The sequence below is a fragment of the Elephas maximus genome, chromosome 11 (genome assembly GCF_024166365.1).
Source record: "Elephas maximus indicus isolate mEleMax1 chromosome 11, mEleMax1 primary haplotype, whole genome shotgun sequence".
Classification (NCBI taxonomy): domain Eukaryota; kingdom Metazoa; phylum Chordata; class Mammalia; order Proboscidea; family Elephantidae; genus Elephas; species Elephas maximus.
The window spans coordinates 28981770-29002450 of NC_064829.1; the positions used below are offsets into that span (position 1 = coordinate 28981770).

Genomic DNA, 20681 nt, shown 5'->3' on the forward strand with positions numbered 1-20681 from the left:
CCAGACAAGGATGCCCTTTATCACCGCTCTTATTCAACATCATACTTGAAGTCCTAGCCAGGGCAATTAGGCTAGACAAAGAAATAAAGGGTATCCAGATTGGCAAGGAGAAAGTAAAGCTATCACTATTTGCAGATGACATGATCGTATACATGGAAAACCCTAAGGAATCCTCCAGAAAACTACTGAAACTAATAGAAGAGTTTGGAAGGGTCTCAGGTTATAAAATAAACATACAAAAATCACTTGGATTCTTCTACATCAACAAAAAGAACACCGAAGAGGAAATAACCAAATCAATACCATTCACAGTAGCCCCCAAGAAGATAAAATACTTAGGAATAAATCTTACCAAGGATGTAAAAGACCTATACAAAGAAAACTATAAAACTCTACTACAAGAAATTCAAAAGGACATACCTAAGTGGAAGAACATACCCTGCTCATGGATAGGAAGACTTAACATAGTAAAAATGTCTATTCTACCAAAAGCCATCTATACATATAACGCACTTCCAATCCAAATACCAATGTCATATTTTAAGGGGATAGAGAAACAAATCACTAATTTCATATGGAAGGGAAAGAACCCCCGGATAAGCAAAGCATTATTGAAAAAGAAGAAGAAAGTGGGAGGCCTCACTCTACCTGATTTCAGAACCTATTATACAGCTACAGTAGTCAAAACAGCCTGGTACTGGTACAACAACAGGCACAGAGACCAATGGAACAGAATTGAGAACCCAGATATAAATTCATCCACATATGAGCAGCTATTTGACAAAGGACCAGTGTCAGTCAATCGGGGAAATGATAGTCTTTTTAACAAATGGTGCTGGCATAACTGGATATCCATTTGCAAAAAAATGAAACAGGACCCATACCTCACACCATGCACAAAAACTAACTCCAAGTGGATCAAAGACCTAAACATAAAGACTAAAACGATAAAGATCATGGAAGAAAAAATAGGGACAACCCTAGGAGCCCTAATACAGGGCATAAACAGAATACAAAACATTACCAAAAATGATGAAGAGAAACCAGATAACTGGGAGCTCCTAAAAATCAAACACCTATGCTCATCTAAAGACTTCACCAAAAGAGTAAAAAGACCACCTACAGACTGGGAAAGAATTTTCAGCTATGACATCTCAGACCAGCACCTGATCTCTAAAATCTACATGATTCTGTCAAAACTCAACCACAAAAAGACAAGCAACCCAATCAAGAAGTGGGCAAAGGATATGAACACACATTTCACTAAAGAAGATATTCAGGCAGCCAACAGATACATGAGAAAATGCTCCCGATCATTAGCCATTAATGAAATGCAAATTAAAACTATGATGAGATTCCATCTCACACCAACTAGACTGGCATTAATCCAAAAAACACAAAATAATAAATGTTGGAGAGGCTGCGGAGAGATTGGAACTCTCATACACTGCTGGTGGGATTGTAAAATGGTACAACCACTTTGGAAATCCATCTGGCGTTATCTTAAACAGTTAGAAATAGAACTACCATACAACCCAGAAATCCCACTCCTCGGAATATACCCTAGAGATACAAGAGCCTTCACACAAACAGACATATGCACACCCATGTTTATTGCAGCTCTGTTTACAATAGCAAAAAGCTGGAAGCAACCAAGATGTCCGTCAACGGATGAATGGGTAAATAAATTGTGGTATATTCACACAATGGAATACTACGCATCGATAAAGAACAGTGACGAATCTCTGAAACATTTCATAACATGGAGGAATCTGGAAGACATTATGCTGAGCGAAATGAGTCAGAGGCAAAAGGACAAATATTGTATAAGACCACTATTATAAGATCTTGAGAAATAGAAAAAACGGAGAAGAACACATACTTTTGTGGTTACAAAGGGGGGAGGGAGGGAGGGAGAGGGTTTTTTATTGATCAATCAGTAGATAAGAACTGCTTTGGGTGAAGGGAAAGACAACACACAATACAAGGAAGGTCAGCCTAATTGGACTGGACTAAAAGCAAAGAGGTTTCCGGGATAAAATGAAAGCTTCAAAGGTCAGCGGAGCAGGGGCTGGGGTCTGGGGAACATGGTTTGAGGAGACTTCTAAGTCAACGGGCAAAATAATTCTATTATGAAAACATTCTGCATCCCACTTTGAATTGTGGCGCCTGGGCTTTTAAATGCCAACAAGCGGCCATCTAAGATACATCAATTGGTCTCAACCCACCTGGAGCAAAGGCAAAGGAAGAACACCAAGGCCACACGACAACTAAGAACCCAAGAGACAGAAAGGGCCACATGAACCAGAGACCTACATTATCCTGAGACCAGAAGAGCTAGTTGGTGCCCGGCCACAATCGATGTCTGCCCTGCTAGGGAGCACAACAGACAACTCCTGAGGGAGCAGGAGGCCAATGGGATACAGACCCCAAATTCTCGTAAAAAGACCATACCTAATGATATGACTGCGACTAGAGGAATCCCAGAGACAATGCTCCCCAGACCTTCTGATGGCACAGGACAGGAACCATCCCCGAAGACAACTCATCAGACATGAGAGGGACTGGTCAGCGGGGGGGAGAGGGATGCTGATGAAGAGTGAGCTAACTAAATCAGGTGGACACTGGAGAGTGTGTTGGCAACTCTTGACTGGAGGGGGGATGGGAAGATAGAGAGAGAGGGAAGATGGCAAAATTGGCACGAAACGAGAGACTGAAAGGGCTGACTCAATAGGGGGAGAGCAAGTGGGAGAAGGGAGTATGATGTATGTAAACCTACATGTGACAGACTGATTGGAATGGTAAATGTTCACTTGAAGCTTAATAAAAATTAATTAAAAAAAAATGCTGTCATCACACTAACAAAACAAATTCTTTAATATCATCTAAGCAATATATAGTTTTTAAGTTTCCCCAGTCATCTCAATGTGAGATTTTCACAGTTGGTTTGTTCAAATCCTGTCTAAAAGAGGTCTCCACATTGCATTTGATTAATATTTTTATTGAAATTTTTCAGTGTAGTTTTAATTTGAATTTCTGTTATGAGCAAGATTAAGCATCTCTGATTATGTTTAAGGGTGATTTGTGTTTCTTTTTCTATGGACTATCTGTTTCTATACTTTTTTTGGCTCTTGGCCTTTTTCCTGTCAAATTCTAGGAGCTTTTTATATATGAGGCAGATATGCTGGTTTTTAATATTTAAAAAATTTAGAACTTTGAGTTTGTGATAAAGGTCTAATTTTTAAAGTTAACTATGCTCGTGGCTGTATGTCCATGGACAAATATGAATATTTTACATTAATTCTGCCCTTCATTCGACTGTACTATTTTTTCCCCAGAAAGTCCAGTGTAAAACACTGAGGGAGGATTCCGAGTTGTCCTGACTTGGCAGTCATTCAGTGAATAGGTATTAAATGACTATACGTTAGAGGTAGTACCAGTTGCTGGTGATAGAACAGTGAAGAATAGACAGTGGAGTTTTTTGGCAGTTATATTCATTTTCTTCAGAAAATATTTGTATAATATGATTAAATAATGAAATGATAGCAAAAATAAGCCTCACACAAGACAGTATACACACAGATCACAACTACAAGCTCCGTGTGTTTCTTTTAAAATCAGGGAAAGAATAAAGAGTCTTTCAGCGTCTGTCGAAGAGCAGCAGTATCTTCCTTTTGGTTTGTATTGCCGTGAGTCTAGCATAGAGGTTTACTAATAGGAGCAACTTCAAGTTTAAAACTATTAGAGGTCTGTTACTGCTACATAGTATAAATTTTTGTATTCTTTTGTGACCTGGAAATGAAGCAAATACAATATCTTGAAATATTTTAAATAGGACCAGATGTACTTGAGGTTTTGTTAAAGGTTAGATAGAGAGGAATTAACATCCTGCCATCTAGGAGCAGAATTCATTCTTATCCTTCAAATACTTTGTGTTATTATTTTATAACTGGTTATAAGATAGTTAAATTTTTATTATGCAGACTCCCTGACTTACCTTTACATTGCCGTAGGTAAAAGTACTTGGCCACATACTAGGAGATCAATAAATGGTGTCTGAATGGGTTACGTAGCTTAGAGCTGGGTCAGTGGAACGTTTTCTTGAACTTCATTTTTAAAAACCTGTAATACATGGAAATATCAAAATTCTATGCCTGTCTCAAGCCTTGAAATACTTTACCACCCATTTACTTTAAATTTTTTTTGTTTTTTAAAAAGTAGAAAGTTAGGAAAGAAAAAAATACATCACTATCCTACAAGAAGGACATTTGTGCTTTTTGTTTATTCTTTCCTCATATTCAAAGAAATGCATGTAGTTTATTGTGTAGTTCTAATCAGTGTACATGCTGTCTTGTATCTGGCATATTTTTGCTATCATTTCATTATTTATACTTCTGCATATTGTAGATAACCATCATTTTAGAATTTTTAAAACACATACCTTTCTAAAACTGGGCCAATTCTATTTTTAGACTGTTAACAGGAATAAAATATTTATGACAGATTTCTTACTCATATTCTTTGGTCTTGCAGGGTTTTCAGGAGACCCCATTTTATGATGATAAAATCTCTGAAAGTAAACAATATACTGTATTAAAAACAGTGTCCCGTATTCATCAGATTATAGAATATATAAAACTTAGAAATATTACATAGTGGATAGTTCTTTTAAATTGTGTACTCACTTGTGGCTGTGCTCTAATATTCGTTACACTCTCAGGAGAGTTAGTTTGTATACTGTGAAAAACTAAGGGAGGAACACAGCAACTGTTGACACGTATGATCTGTATCCACATACTCTATGAATGTAGATATTGGATATATTTTTGAGCTGATTGAGAGAAGATAACCTTTGCTACATTCTAATATATAGATCAGGTCACTTTTTCCAATTGCAGAATTACTGTGGATTCTTCAAGGTGTTGAATAAGCTCTATTTTTTAAAAATTAATATGTCATTTAAAAACTTATTTTGGTTGGGGCCAGGTAAGGCTTTTTTTTGACATTAGTCCTTTGTTAATGTGGTCCACATAGTCCCATATAAAATGAGACTGTATGATAACATCAAAGACATGCCTAAAGCATACTTAATTTTTTTTAGAAGGTAGGGGATCTGCTTTGAGAAACCAGTATAAGAGGCTATTTGAAAGACATCAAACGTGGACTTGTCCAGGCTTTGCAGGTTTTGAAGTACATATAGGAATCAGAATTGACTCATCACTTTGAAACTTTAATGTCAGAAAAAAAAACAAAAAAAAAACCAAGAGAAATCTTATGAATGGTAGTACTTGAGAGAGATAATTTTTGCTTAAATATCCAAGGAAATCTACCCATGGTAAGCTGCATTCCTCTGAACACCCTGATATATGTACTTAAAGCTTTTTTTTTGGGGGGGGGGCTCATTTGACCAAGAATAAATGCTATAAAAAATAAACCACATACAAAGATCACAACAATGCAATGAGCCACATTCATTTCTTTTAAAACTAGAAGAGAATAAATTTCAAGTTTCTGTTGAAGAGCAGTAATTTACAAACTAGACCATTTTTGTTAAATTCTGGAGATATTTGTGGCTGAGTTTTTATATGTTATCTTTAGGATAATTGTATCCTTTCATAATTTTTCCTTCTAGAGTCTTATATGCCTTTGTGACAGATTGTTACTGATAATATACAGTCATTATGCTTTGAATTCAGAATTAATAGATTGTTGTATAGAATTTAACAGAAGTTTTAAGATTCCTTAAATTTCAGAGCTGCTAAGAAAGTATATTATTCATTTGGTACAAATTTCTTTTTCCTTTTTTAATCTTTCAGTATCAGGTTTATTATTAAAAGCACAGGTAATAAAATGAAATTCAAAATATTTTTCAGAACACTACCATCTTAATAAATACTCTTGTACATGCCAAGTTCTGCTGTCAGCATCTTAAAAAAAAAAAAACCTATGGCCATCGAGTCGATTCCAACTCATAGCGACCCTATAGGACAGAGTAGAACTGCCCCATAGAGTTTCCAAGGAATGCCTGGTGGATTTGAACTGCCGACCTTTTGGTTAGCAGCCGTAGCACTTAACCCCTGCGCCACCAGAGTTTAGCTGATATATTTTCTATATCTTATAAACCTGATAATCAATTTCAGAGAAAACTAGACAGTTTTGGGGGGCAAAACTTGAAACTCTCTGAAGGAATGGGAAAGCATAGAGGCCCTAATAAAAACCAAAAACCCATTGCCGTCAAGTCGATTCGGACTCATAGCGACCCTATAGGACAGAGTAGAACTGCCCCATAGAGTTTCTGAGGAGCACCTGGCGGATTTGAACTGCTGACCTTTTGGTTAGCAGCCGTAGCGCTTAACCACTATGCCACCAGGGTTTCCAAGAGGCTCTAATATGACGAGGTAAATATTTGTTGATTCAGTTTTGAATTATTCCATTTATTTTTTCAGGCGTTTCATCAAAAATTCCAAAGAAGGAACATTCATAAGACTACACAAATTAATAACAGGAATTGCATGTAATTTTGGCCCATAACATCAGTGCCCTACTCGTCATTAAGAACGCTGTCAGTAACTCTTACAATCTGTTATTTTTTCATTTGTATTAACATCAGTGAATTCAGCAAAGTCCACAAAAATTAACTTAACCCTTTTGATATAATTAATCTTAAGAGCAAACTAAACATGCCTTAAATATAGCTGCATCTCATAAAGATAAAAGTTTTCACTTTGGAATTGAAATAATTTATAGATAATTACAGGAATACTAGTAGTAACACTTCTGAGAAGTTAATTACTATATATTATATATATAAAATACATGTTATATGTATATATGCATATCTCCACTAATTTGTCAAGAAAGCTGATGGTAGGCTTATAATTTATGGTTTGGAACCATAAATAACTTGTTTTAAAGTTAGGGTATATACATTACGTATGGTTTATTGTCAGCCCACTGCGTTTGGTGTGCTTTATTCTGGGGTAGTGTTTCCTGAAGTAGGGGGAGGGGTAGAGAACTAAAATAACTGATAATTAACATAGCAGTGATTTTTGTTTTGTTTATGTATAACAAATTGAATTTTTGCCACATTTCTGAATTACTTAAATTTGTTCGGTATATTATAATGACACATATGTGCACTTGTTTTGTTTCTTCCAGAATTTGTATAAGTGGGTGCAGGATTAATTGTAGTATAGTGCTTGGTCGTTTGAATGCCATTTCCTCATTAGGTGTCTCAGGTTGCCAGTGTTACAATTGCAGATACTTCGTTGAACGGACTGCCTGTTCATACAGGAGCTGCATTGTTGTATAGCCTCATTCCTTCCGATGGGTGTGGAGCAGGATTAAAGCTCACTTTATAGGGGTTCTAATTGTAGATGCCTAATTGACTTGATGAATAGTAAATGCTTGAAATTTAAACACACACACACACACACACACACAAACCTGTTTCAGAGCTGATCTGCGTGACAGAACAAATGCCTCACAGGTGTTGAATGCTTAAAGATAAAAGAGTAGTCTTTGTATATTTCCTAAGAATTTTCTTTTGAAGTTTATATGGATTTTCAATCTCATTGTTTCTTTTCTTAAAATGGTTCCTGGCAAAAATCCATTTCATCTTTGGCTGCACTTTTCACTTCTGAAGACAGACCTGAGTTTTAGAAGTTAACCAAAATATAAAAGCAAGAAAATCTGCAAGTAAATTTTTACACACTTTTGGGAAAGAAAAAACTGTTGACTCCAGGCTGTGGGCTAATAGGGTCACAAATTCTTCTTTTCATAATTCTTCAAGAATGAGTTAATGCATTACTAAGTACTTTCAAGGTCTCATCATCACCTGAAGAAGAAGGAAACTTCTCAGGCTAGGAAATTGACAAATGGAAATAATTTTTTTAAAAAATCAAAAATTCTACCTGTTTTACATGTATTCATTTATGTGTATGTGTACTTAGTTCCATGCAGTTTTATTGTGTATAGGTTCTTATGACCACCACCAAGGGCCCTATGTGCTACCCTTTTAAATCCCCAGCCACTTTGCTCCCACTCTACCCTTCCAACCTCTGGCAACCAATAATCTGTACTCTATCCCTGTAATTTTGTCATTTCAAGAATGTTATGTAAGTGGAATCTGTAGTATGCAATCTTTTGAGACTGGCATTTTTCACTCAGCATGATTAAATTCCCTTGAGATCCATCTAAGTTGTTATGTATATCAGTAGTTGGTTCCTTTTTGTTGCTGAGTAGTATGCCATAGCATGAACATACCATAGTTTAACAGTTCATGCGTTGAAGGACTTTGGGTTTTTTCTAGTGTTTGGCTGTTAGGAATAGAGTTGCTATGAATGTTTGTTTACATTTACAGGTCTATTTATAAATTTTATTTACTCAAATTGTAGGCCATACAAATAAGGGTAAAATATGCTGCATCATTTGGGCATTTTCTAGATGTGAACGTGCTAGCATCCAGAAGATTCTCCGGGGCCTTTATTTTCCACAATATCTGAGTTTCCTGGCATTAAATCATTATCACCCAGGGACAGTAAAGAGAGGTGACTTTCCCCATCAGTATCTATGTAACTTTTAACCTTATTCCTACTGAGCACTGTGGAGGGTGGTGGTGCAATGATAGATTTATTTTTTAAAATTCTTATTTGTATAGTAGTTATGTTGTTCAAAAGATTGTCCTAAATAAAGCAGATAGTGAAAAATCCTCTTCTTAGAAATGATAAATTTAGTAATGTTTCTGTACATACCACATGGAAAGCTTTTCTAAATTTATAACTTAGAGTAGAATCCATAGATAAGCTACCAAAGACAGATAGAAAATAATCTTAGACTTTTTTTTTTTTAAATCAGTCAGCTAGTAACTATTTATTGGAAACTAACTCTGCCCCAAATAAGAGAAATTCTTAGGTAGGTATAAAAAATCCTTGGGTAGGTATAGAACTTTTAAACTTTCTAGGAAATTTTTTTTTATGGTAAAAAATATATATAATATAAAATTTGCCATTTTAACAGTTTTTTTGTATACAATTCAGTGGCATTAATTATCAGTGTTGTGTAGCCATTTCCACTCTTTATTTTCTAAACTTTTTCATCACCCCAAAGTGAAGCCCAAACCAAAAAAAAAAAAACCCACTGTTGTTGAGACGATGCCCAGTACCTATTAATAATAGCTTCCCATTGTCCTTGTCCCCTCAGGCCCTGGTAACCACTAACCCAGGTGCCTCTGGGTGGACTGGAGCCTCCAGACTTTTCTGGTTAGCAGCCAAGCATGTTAACCATTTGTACCACTCAGGGAGTCCATAATACATACATATGGCAAAATGGCTTTCCAAAACAGTTGTAGCAATACTCCAGCAAAGTATGGGAATATAGTTTTAAAACACTTTTTTTCAACACTGGGGATTATGATTTTTAATATTTTGCTAGTTGTTGTGGTTTGTGTTTGTTTAGTTGCTAATGATATTGTCTATTTTTTCGTATTTGTTTAATGACAGAAGTGTCACCCTTTTTTGTCCATATTCTTCCTTGTAGTTTCAATGCCCATCACCCTGCTTTCTTTACAATAACTACCTGAGCCCCTAGGTAGTGCTTCTCTTAATGGTTTTTGGTTTGTTCTCTTAATGTTTCTGCTTCAGATTCAATTGTTGTTAGCTGTTGTCAAGTCAGCCCCTGACTCAGCAACTCCGTGCACAGTGGCATGAAACCCTGCCCGGTCCTATACTATCTCCATGATTGGTTGGGGATTGGGCTTTTGTGACCCATAGGGTTTTCACTGGCTAATTTTCAGAAGTAGATTGCCAGGCCTTTCTTCTTAGTCTGGAAGCTCTACTGACACCTGTTTAGCATCATAGCAATACACAAACCACCACTTACAGACTGTGCATGAGGTACATAGGCTGGGAATCAAACCCAGGTCTCCTGCATGGAAGGTGAGAATCTACCACTGAGCCACCACTGCCTTCATTAGACTCAGTTAAAATAAAACAAATACATGTAACAGATATCTTAAGACTGACTGCTAGTACCCTTGTTAAGTACTTTTCTGTAAGCAATTTTGATCCTGGTCAAGGACTTCCTGTCACGTTTTAGTTTAATCCCAGAAGATTTGAGCCTAAATAAGCACTGTTGCTATTAGCAAATACATAGGCTATGTTAGGACATAGACCTTTATTTATAGTATACTGTAATTACGTACTGACTCCTGCTATTAGAAGGGAAATAACTTATGGTAGGTGGGTTAGTACTTGGTTGTCGTGTAATAGATTAACAGCCATAATGTTGCAGATATACTTTTAAGACCTGAGGGTAACAAGTAAAGGGAAATACACTTTCTTCAAACTAATAGGGCCAGGTTCATTAATCAGACAGTAGACTGAAGTGACTTAATAGTGTAGCATTAGATTCACAAAAGAACTTAAATCCACTGCTTCAGAAATAGTAAAATGTATAAATAAAATACTCTGATTTTTTTTCTCTTTATTTTCAGGTTTACAAGTAAAAGTAACCAAACTGAAAAAGGAACGAATTTTGTAAGTATCAGTATATAACAGTGATATTTATAAGGTAATTGACACATTCGAACTCAATGTCTTATTTATAAGGAAATTAGCTTTACTTAGTTTTTAGTGTGAGTCTTATATAATTGACTGTGATTTTTAAAAAATTTCTAAAGTAAAATGCATAACTTCATAATTATAAGACTATCCTTAGTTAATATTTGAGTATGTGTTTATATTTTAATATAATTTATACATACACATAAAAATATTTTTCCGTATTTACTGAGACTAAAACTGATTTATAAACTCATTTTGATCCGTCTGTCAACAGCATTCTTTTCTCAGCTAAGATTGATACCTAGAATTCAAGATGCTACAAGAAGGGGAATTCAGTAATTCTGGGATTCTAAATTCATTTAAGCAGGAATTAGATGGGTATTCTGAGACTCCTTGTAAGTAGTTTGAAATTACCAGAGAACACCTTGAATTGTTTTAGTTCTTAAGCCCATGATCAGATCTGATTTTCTAAGTTAGACCAGATTTTATTCACAATCTTTAGAGCTTTCTTACTCAGGAATCTGAAATCAGTTTTCATAGTAAAACGTAAGTACCCATAACAAAAATCATTATAATTGTGACTAGTAATAATTGGATTTGCATTATGGTATGTACCCATGGGCCTCAGTTACTCTATGTTTATAAAGCTTCCAAGGCTGTAACAGAAAGCTAGTTACTGATCCCTCAGCAGAATACACCCAATTGTTTTCTTCATTATAATCTGAAAATTGGGAAGTTTTTCTTCACACCTGGAAAGTCATGTTTGGAAATAGACTTAGATTCAGAAATATGAAATCATAATTTTTTAAAACAGTTTTGTTTAAAAATAACTATTTTGTGAGTCTTCTTAATTAGGAACACTTAAATGCTTTGCAATACTGAAAGTAGACATGTTCTTACCTTAAAGATGTTATTTTAAACATCCTTAAGCATAGAATAACCCACTTCCATGTTTCTGTGATAGAGCTGTGTTTAGTTTCCACAATTAAAAGATGTTTCTTTACTTCTAGAGGAAATTTAATAAACCATTTTTGAGTAGTGTATTTAAATTGTATATTTTATTCGTTAGAATATTTTCTGAAAAATAACCAAAAGTGGCGTTTACAGCAAGGAAAATATATCTTTTCAAGTAGAAGGCCTAAAGTAGAGAGAGTCTGTTACTGTGTGCTATCAAGTCAATCCTGATTCATAGTGACCCTATACGACAGAGTAGAACTACCGCATAGGGTTTTCTAGGCTGAAACCTTTATGGGAGTGGATCATCAGGTCTTTTTTTCCCATGGAGCAGCTGTTGAGTTCAAACCATTGACCTTTCGGTTAGCAGCTGAGTGCTTTAACAATTGGACTGGCTAATTCAGTGACTCAGCAACCTCATCAAAGAGCCAGGTTATTTCTGTGTGTCTTCCTTGACATCCTTAATGTTCTGGCTTACTCTCTTAGTCTTGACTCACAGCAGAATAGCAAGATGACCACCATCATTATAGCCGTTACGTGCAGAACATCCAAAGGCAGAAAAGAGGATATCCCTTCCTTGTATCCTTTTCTATGAATGTATATAAAGTTTGCCAGAAGCGGTCTACAGCAGGCTTCCCCAACTCATAATTGTTGTGTGCTCATTCCTAAACAATGATGGGCAAAGGGCACTGAATTTTTTTTTTATTAATTTTTATTGTGCTTTAAGTGAAAGTTTACAAATCATGTCAGTCTCTCATACAAAAATTTATATACACCTTGCCATATACTCCTAGTTGCTCTCCTGCTAATGAGACAGCACACTCCTTCCCTCCAGTCTCTGTTTTCATGTCCATTCGGCCAGCTTCTGACCTCCTTTGCCCTCTCATCTTCCCTCCAGACAGGAACTGCCCATATAGGCTCGTGAGTCTACTTGATCCAAGAAGCTCATTCTTCACCAGTATCATTTTCTACTGCATAGTCCAGTCCAATCCCTGTCTGAAGAGTTGGCTTTGGGAGTGGTTCCTGTCTTGGGCTAACAGAAGGTCTGGGGACCATGACCTCTGGGGTCCTTCTAGTCTCAGTCAGACCATTAAGTCTGGTCTTTTTACAAGAATTTGAGGTCTGCATCCCACTGCTCTCCTGCTTCCTCAGGAGTTCTCAGCTGTGTTGCCTGTGAGGGCAGTCATCGGTTATAGCCAGGCACCATCTAGTTCTTCTGGTCTCAGGCTGATGTAGTCTCTGGGTTATGTGCCCCTTTCTGTCTGTTGGGCTCATAATTACCTTGTATCTTTGTTGGTCTTCATTTTTCTTTGCTCCAGGTAGGTTGAGACCAATTGATGCATCTCAGATGGCCGCTTGCTAGCATTTAAGAGCCCAGATGCCACTCTCCAAAGAGGGATGCAGAATGTTTTCTTAATAGATTTTATTATGCCTATTGACTTAAATGTCCCCTGAAACCATTGTCCCCAGCCTTCCCCTCCCTCCCCCGGCTGCCCCGGCTACACTGGCCTTCAAAGCGTTCAGTTTATTCAGGAAACTTTTGGTTTAGTCCATTTGTGCTGACCTCTCCTGTATTGTGTGTTGTCTTTCCCTTGACCTAAAATAGTTCTTATCTACTATCTAATTAGTAAAAACTCCTCTCCCTCCCTCCCCACTCTCGTAACCATCAAAGAATATTTTCTTCTCTGTTTAAACTGTTTTTTGAGCTCTTATAATAGTGGTCTCATACAATATTTGTCCTTTTGCAACTGACTAATTTCACTCAGCATAATGCCTTCCAGATTCCTCCATGTTATAAAATGTTTCACGGAGTCATCATTGTTCTTTATCAATGCATCAAAGGGCATTGAATTATTATAATTGGCTTCCCAGAACACCCAGTGCCGTCGAGTCGATTCCGACTCATAGCAACCCTATAGAACAGAGTAGAACTGCCCCATACAGTTTCCAAGGAGCACCTGGCGGATTCGAACTGCTGACCCTTTGGTTAGCAGCCGTAGCACTTAACCACTGCGCCACCAGGGTTTCCATAATTGGCTTAGGCTGATAAATATTCTGAAACTATTTTGTGTGTGTTCTAGGACTGAGCAAATAATTATAGCTAGTGACAGCCGGGTTTCTCACTGTCAGCAGAGGTACAAATGGGAAAGGCAGAAGGCTAGAATGAATCCTGTGCTGCTGGATAGGAATTTGAGTTCTAGTATTAAGTCATCGTTTTTAATATATAGATAGGTAAGTAGATGTAGATATGTGTTAATGTGTGTGAGGACACAGATATGTTTCCTAAACTTGGTCCTTTGAGGACCTGGAAGCGATTATACCTCAGTAGCAGTAAGCATATCTAGAGTCCAGATCTTGATTTGTAAATACTGTTCCCCAATAAGAATCAAGACTCCTTGGAGAAATGGCTGATTCAAAAGTTGTGTTTCAGAAGGTACAAGATGGCATCTTGTGGTGCCAGAAAATAAGGAGGTGCTCAAAAAATAATGTAGGCTTATTGAAAAGATAGAGAAGACAACTTAAAATATTCCCAATTGCAAAATCTAGGACAACTTGAGCAATGAAATAATTGTAATGAATTATGACCCAGAGAATGAAATAAACATAAGTCTTCACTGATAAATACATAAATAAAAGAGAAGGGACAGCTCTTTCTTAGTGTTATTCCAATTAGTAAATGTAGAAAGAATGATGAAATGTAGGAAGAAAAAATAATTGTTGCAGGCAAGAATCATCCATGGTGGCTGAAATTGGTGGATGAAAGTAAAATGAGAACCAGAGTGTTCGCTTAGCCATAAAGTCTCTCCCCGTGAGATCTTACAAATTATAAAGGGAAAAATAATAACATCACAGTAGAGAAAATTGACAAACTCTACCTCAATCAAAGGATCGAAATTAACATCATTAGTAATGAGCTATGTCAACCTCATGTGCCTCCTGATATGATGGACTAAGAACGGCACAACGTCACTTCTGTGATATTTTTCACCAAAATACATAACTCAAATAACGAGGAAACATCAGACAAACCCAAATTCAGGGAGAGTCTACAAAATACTGGCAGTGCTTTTCAAAGGTGTCAAGGTCATGAAAGACAAAGAAAGATGGAGAAACTGTCCCAGATTTAAGGAGACTCAACCGTTAAATGCAGTGTAGGATCCTGGGTGCTCCTGGACCAGAAAAATAATATTACAGGGACAATTGGTGAACTTTGAATTAGGTCTGTAGAGTAGTTAATAGCACTGTGTCAGTATTGATCTCCTGGTTTTGATCATTGTACTATGATAATGCAAGATTCTAGGAAGCTGAATGATAGGTATACAGGTACTCTTTGTTCCATGTTTATAACTTATTTGTAAGTCTGAAATTAATTCAAAATGAAATGTTAAAAAATGAGAAAAAGAGTTTTATTTTTTTAAAGATTCAGCCCCTGGGTTTAGAGAGAGACTCATATTCTCTCCAAGTAGTTGTTGGATATTGAGCAATCCTTAAAAATGATTCTTTTGGCAAGGAGTAAGAAGGAAATGACTGTTGAGTAGGCAACCAAGAATGTCTGCTACAGTTAGACTAGCCTGTGGCTCAGAGAGTAGTAGCCAGGGCAGCTCCTGGGCCATGGTTTCCTCCTGTGGCACCGAACAGACTTCAGAGTTTGTTTCTGTGGGCAGTGGGAACTTTAAGAACTTTGCAGGCTTTTAAGGTACTTTAATTCATATTGGTGGTATTACGTTATGTCCATGTATCTTAGAATTACCTGAACGGTTCCAGAAGAAAACCCTTTATATATATAAAAAAAAAAAAAATGTTTTTTTTTTTTTATATAGATTCCGCCTAATGTAAAAATCACTCCAAAAATAACTATAATGAAATTGTATCAGCTGGGTGAGGAAAATAGAACCATTTTCTTGGTTAGTAAATAAAATTTCTCCTTTTCTATGCCCTTAAAGTCAAAAAAGGAAAATATTTTTGCTTTACTTAGTAATAAGTAGGGGTTTCTTCAGTGGTAAAATTGTTTTATTAGAGTGGTTTGAGGTTTAAAATCATGAAATACACTTATTCTTTTATTTTCATTTTTGTTTATAGCCCAGCTAGCTAGTGATGATTACTGTTAAAAAAAAAAAAACCTTTGCTGTCAAGTCGTCTCTGACTCATAGCAACCCTAGGACAGAGTAGAACTGCCCCATAGGGTCCCCAAGGCTGTGAATCCCACAGAAGCAGTCTGCCCCATCCTTCTCCCACGGAGCAGCTGGTGAGTTTGAACCGCCAGCCTTTCGGTTAGTAGCCAGAGCGGTTAACCACTGCACCAGAAGGGCTTCCTGATGGTTGCTGCAAGCGTTAATTAGAAGATGAGTGCTATCAGTGACTGGGGATGATGATTAAACTAGATAGCTGTATTACTCTTTGTTGGAGATGTTCTACAAGTCTCTTCTTTTGTGTATAATAACACTATATAGGAGTTCTTGTTCCCTCTGACCTTTCCTAATACCAAAGGTTTAGTGTTTCAGACTTAATGAGTAGACATTGAGCTCTTTATACTGTGCTTTGGCTCAGTATTGAAGTTAATGATCTTATCAGTGCTAAATTAACAACCATTGATCAGAATGACTCCTTTAGAGCCAAAATGTTGGTTACTTTAAAGAAACAATACTAAAACCCACAAATTATTGTTTGCTATTTGATGATACATTTTAAGCTACATTCACTAAATGTTTTTAAAGGAATCCTTCACATAGGTCTAGTAATAGCTTTATTTTCTAAAATTTTAAATGACAGATTTATAGTTATAAAATAGTATTTTCTCTTAGCTTATTTCAGAATAATTTCTTTTACTGTAGATTGAATAAGATATAATTAGAAATTACCTAGATTTACTTATTAAAAACATACATTTATAACTTGAGACTTTTAATACAAAGTGTATTTCTCCATATAGTCATATGTAAAAACTTCTTAAATTTGTAGTTGTCTGTTGAACGTTACATCTTTAGAAATTACCTAAAACATCTATGAATACTAAAGAAAAATTTTTTTTAAAAACTAGACTAGAAGAACACCTACCTGGTTAATCAGTAAAAAAAAAATAATAATGCCATACTTCACTGTATTGTTTTACAGTCATTTGATCCTCTTAGCAACCTTTTAGTACATATTTTAATTACTCTGTAGCTTTGTACCTTAGGTACATTTTGGAATATAGGTAACTAAATTCCCTGAGTAATCAGAGAATTAAAGGGGTACTTTATGTTACCATCCCCAGAGTAAATTAGGTCTTTGCATTGTGGGACCAGGAACTGGGTTCTCTTATTTTACCATGACCCTCCCCTGCAGTATACTTTATAATTATGTAGTCAGGGCACAGTAACTGTCAGGATGTCTTCTCTCTAAATTGTTAGAATAACTATGTTTGAAAGATATCCCAGTCCTTAGGGATTCCCAGCTGGAAGAAGCAGATAAAAAAGGAATCAATATACTATATTTGTCCATCATATAATTGGTTCAGACTTGTGTTTGGATAACAGTTGTCTCTGCTGATGTTTTCATGGCTAATGTTTTCCTCTTACACAAATTCATTTATAAAACTGAGCGTGTAGAAAGGTCAACAGTTGAATATTGTGAGCATATTTGAAAAATTATACTTAAGCCTGGTTGATTCTTTTAACCTGGTTATAGACATGGACTCTGTCTGTTTTTACCAGTGAATACCGAGAACTTACCAACTGACTGTCTTAATGGTCAGTGAATGATTGTCCTGTTTACCTGCTGTCTTAGTTTCCTAGTGCATCTGTAACACAGATACCATAAGTGGGTGGCTTTAAAGAACAGAAATTTATTTTCTCACAGTTCTGGAGGCTAAACTTCACAACCAGGATCTTGGCAGTGTCAATTCCTTCCTTGTCTGTTGCCCCAGGCTTTCCTTGGTTCCTTGACTTGTAGAGGATCCTCACATGTTGTCTTGTCTTCTCCCATTAAACACACATCTGCCTGCATCTGATCTCCTTTCATAATTCAGAAGTGGTTTATGTTTAGGACACACCCTACACTGATAGGGCCTCATTAGCAAAACAGAAAACCCTGTTTCCAAACAGGATTACATTCACAGTTATAGGGGTTGGTTTCCAAACACGTATTTTGGGGGAACATAATTCAGTCTCTGTACCTGCCATTGTTTTCTAGTGCTAAATAAAAACAGTAACTGCTTTATTTTCCAGTTAGGAAACACGAAGATGACATTTACTCTAATTTACTCATCCAGCTTTATAGTACTTAAGAAAATTCCATTTTTGGCTGCTGAGAAATATTAAAATTCTGAACTACCTACCTACAAATAAGCCCTTGTTTTATTTTAAATTATTTTTTAAAGAATTCCAAAGGAAAAAAAGTATCCTGCAGAATATACAGGACTATGTTCATTTTTTTTTTTTTTATGTTCATAGTCTTGGTTTCTTATCACAGGTAAGTTTCTTTATAAAGAGTTTAGCTTGAACATACATTGTTCTCTCCATATCTTTAGTCGTGGTTGTCAAAAACCTAAATGCACAGAAAAACACCAGAAATTCACGTAACAGAATATATTTATTGTGAATAGATACGATGCGAATCAGGCAGTATCAACCTAGAGAGTATCAGGAAGGTGCTCTGAAGAGCGGACAGTGAAAACAGGTTATATAAGTCATTGTCATGTTAATTTCTCGGGAAATAGCATCAGAACACCTGCAGGGTTCCAGGAGGTTGTAGAAACAGTCACTTAAGGACAGGCGTACATTTTCCATCAGACCCAGGGGTTAAGTTTTTTTTCCAGGGGTTCCTGCTCCTCAAAACTGGTTGCAAGTAGATAGTTCTCTAAAAGTGCCCAATGCTCAAGGCCGATTGGTCTCTGCTAAGCTGCGAACTAGGCCATGGTTAGACTTGAAGGTGACTTTAGGAAAACGGCTCAAGGTTCAGAAGGTTACCTAAGGGCAGATGGCCTGAGTGGGTCACCCCAACTCCATAGACCCAGAAATCTGGATTCCAGGAGAAGTAAAACAGTTTCTCATGGTAATTCCTATTTATCTTCCTATACTTCTCCCCCTGCCCAAATATATGTGATTTTAAATATGAGAAGCCCAGAATATATGGCATATGGGTGTGTCAATGACAGAGAATTGAGGGTCGGTGGATTCTGTCTCATTACGGTTACATTTTCATATATAAGATCTATCTGATTTTTACATGCTGGTTATATTTAAAATGCTTTGTTACCTCAGAAAGACAGGAGGCCATCTACTAGAGAGATGATATCGAAGCTCTTGTAAAGTGCTACCAGTGGGATAGGTGCACTGAGATTACCTTAGAGGTGAAGTTGGAGATTGGTGTATTACTAACTTGAGCAAGGTCCAGGGTAGACCTGTCTTATATATTCCACTCACACCTATGTTTTAAATTTCATGACTGTTCTTTGCATCGTTTGGAATTCATCAGTTTGCTTTCTTAAGGAGTTTGTTAGATTATTCCTACATTTAGTAGAAGCTGATTATGTTTACTACTGAGTTAGCATGAATAAACAAATATTGTGATGTTATGAATCATTCTAAGCAGAACATTGATAGAATATATATGAATATGGGGAAATCAGACATCTCATTACTATTATAAAGTTCTGTCTATACTTTTGTTCATGATTTTTTTAAAACCCTTTGCTATGAACTTTTCATCTCAAATGTGTGTATAGTTCTTCAATATGTGAATCTGAAATTTAATATTGCTGTGTTTTTATGATATAAATTATTTAGATTAAATGCTAAATTTTAATTGGTATTGGCATCTGACAAACTGGTTTTTTTTTTTTTTTTTTAATACAACTTTAATTGTGTCCCCAGACAAGTTACTGATCTTGGTAATATTTGTTGAATACTCTCAAAATAGGATCAGTGGAAAGCTGATGCTCCTTCTGAATTAAATGCTTTTTTCAGAGGTATTAGAAAATTATTATTATTTTTTTTATTAAATGAGAAACAGATTAGCAAGCTTCAGCTATGTCTTGCTGTGTATAATTTCTGAATTTTCAGATGTCTTCATATTCTCCCATGACTATATTTGTTGTAGAGGAGGAGGCTATTGCTCTAAGATGATATTTTCTTCCTGTTAGTATCAACTGTTCAACAAGTACTTAATACGTATGAGTCAGAATCGAGTCAGTAGCAACAGGTTTTGTTTTTTGGTTTTACATGGTAAGGAGCCCTGGTGGTGCAGTGGTTAAGAGATCGGCTGCTAACCAAAAGGTCAACATTTCGAATCCACCAGCTGCTCCTTGGAAACCCTGTGGCGTGGTTCTGCTGTGTCCTATAGGGTCACTATGAATTGGAGTCGACTCAACAGCAACTTGTTTGGTTATAATGGTAAGGAGCCCTGGTGGTGCAGTAGTTAAAGCACCTGGCTGCTAAACAAAAGGGTGGTGGTTCGAACCTACCACTCGCTCTATGGGAGAAAGATGTGGCAATCTGTTTCTGTAAAGATTTACAGCCTTGCAAACCCTGTGGGGCAGTTCTGCTCTGTCCTGTAGGGGTCACTATGAGTGGAATTGACAAGATGGCAGTGGATTTTGTTTATGGTACCTGACTGTGTGGAAACTCAAATCCTACTTCTTTAACAACAAACTGTAAGGATCAATCAAATCTAAATCTGTTCACATCTTTTCTTCTTCCTCTGACCCTAACCTCTGGAGTGAGGTCAGACTTCACGAGTTAAAGGGCATAATCCTCCAGATGGTCAAACCTGCTCAAGACTTCAGATGCCAGCTGTAAGATCAGGAGTCCCCAGGACCCCACTCACTTCTGACTTGCTAGCTACAAATTCGAGGGTTCCCTCTACCCCTTCCAGGATACCGCAGTAAGGTTGGCTGCTCTCACTTCTGACCTATCAGCTCCCACTGCTCTCTTGGGTTTGATAATTTGCTCAAACGACTCACAGAACTCACAGAAAGCTCTATACTTAAAATTACAGTTGTGTTATAGCAAAAAAGGAATCAAATGACGAGATGCAAAGGGCAAGGTCCAGCAGGGTTCCCAACATAGAACTTCCGTGTCCCAAAAAGGGACGTGTTATCCTCCCACAGGCATAGTCTTTCACCAACCCTGAAGCCCATGGAGCTTCCTTGTCCGGAGCCTGTATTAAGGCCTCATTATTAGTTTT

The 20681-nt window shown here is 36.6% G+C and overlaps 1 protein-coding gene across 3 annotated transcripts in view; it reads left to right on the forward strand.

Annotated features, from left to right (window-relative positions):
* Positions 1-20681, forward strand: part of RBBP8 (RB binding protein 8, endonuclease) — a 132716-nt gene that overhangs the window by 26355 nt on the left and 85680 nt on the right. For 2 of the 3 annotated variants that reach the window (XM_049900494.1, XM_049900493.1), the window contains exon 3: positions 10493-10535. The exons of the other annotated variant lie outside the window; for it this stretch is intronic. In XM_049900494.1, coding sequence (XP_049756451.1) covers positions 10493-10535 — 43 coding nt within the window. The remainder of the gene's footprint in view (positions 1-10492; positions 10536-20681) is intronic. 3 annotated transcript variants of the gene reach the window in all.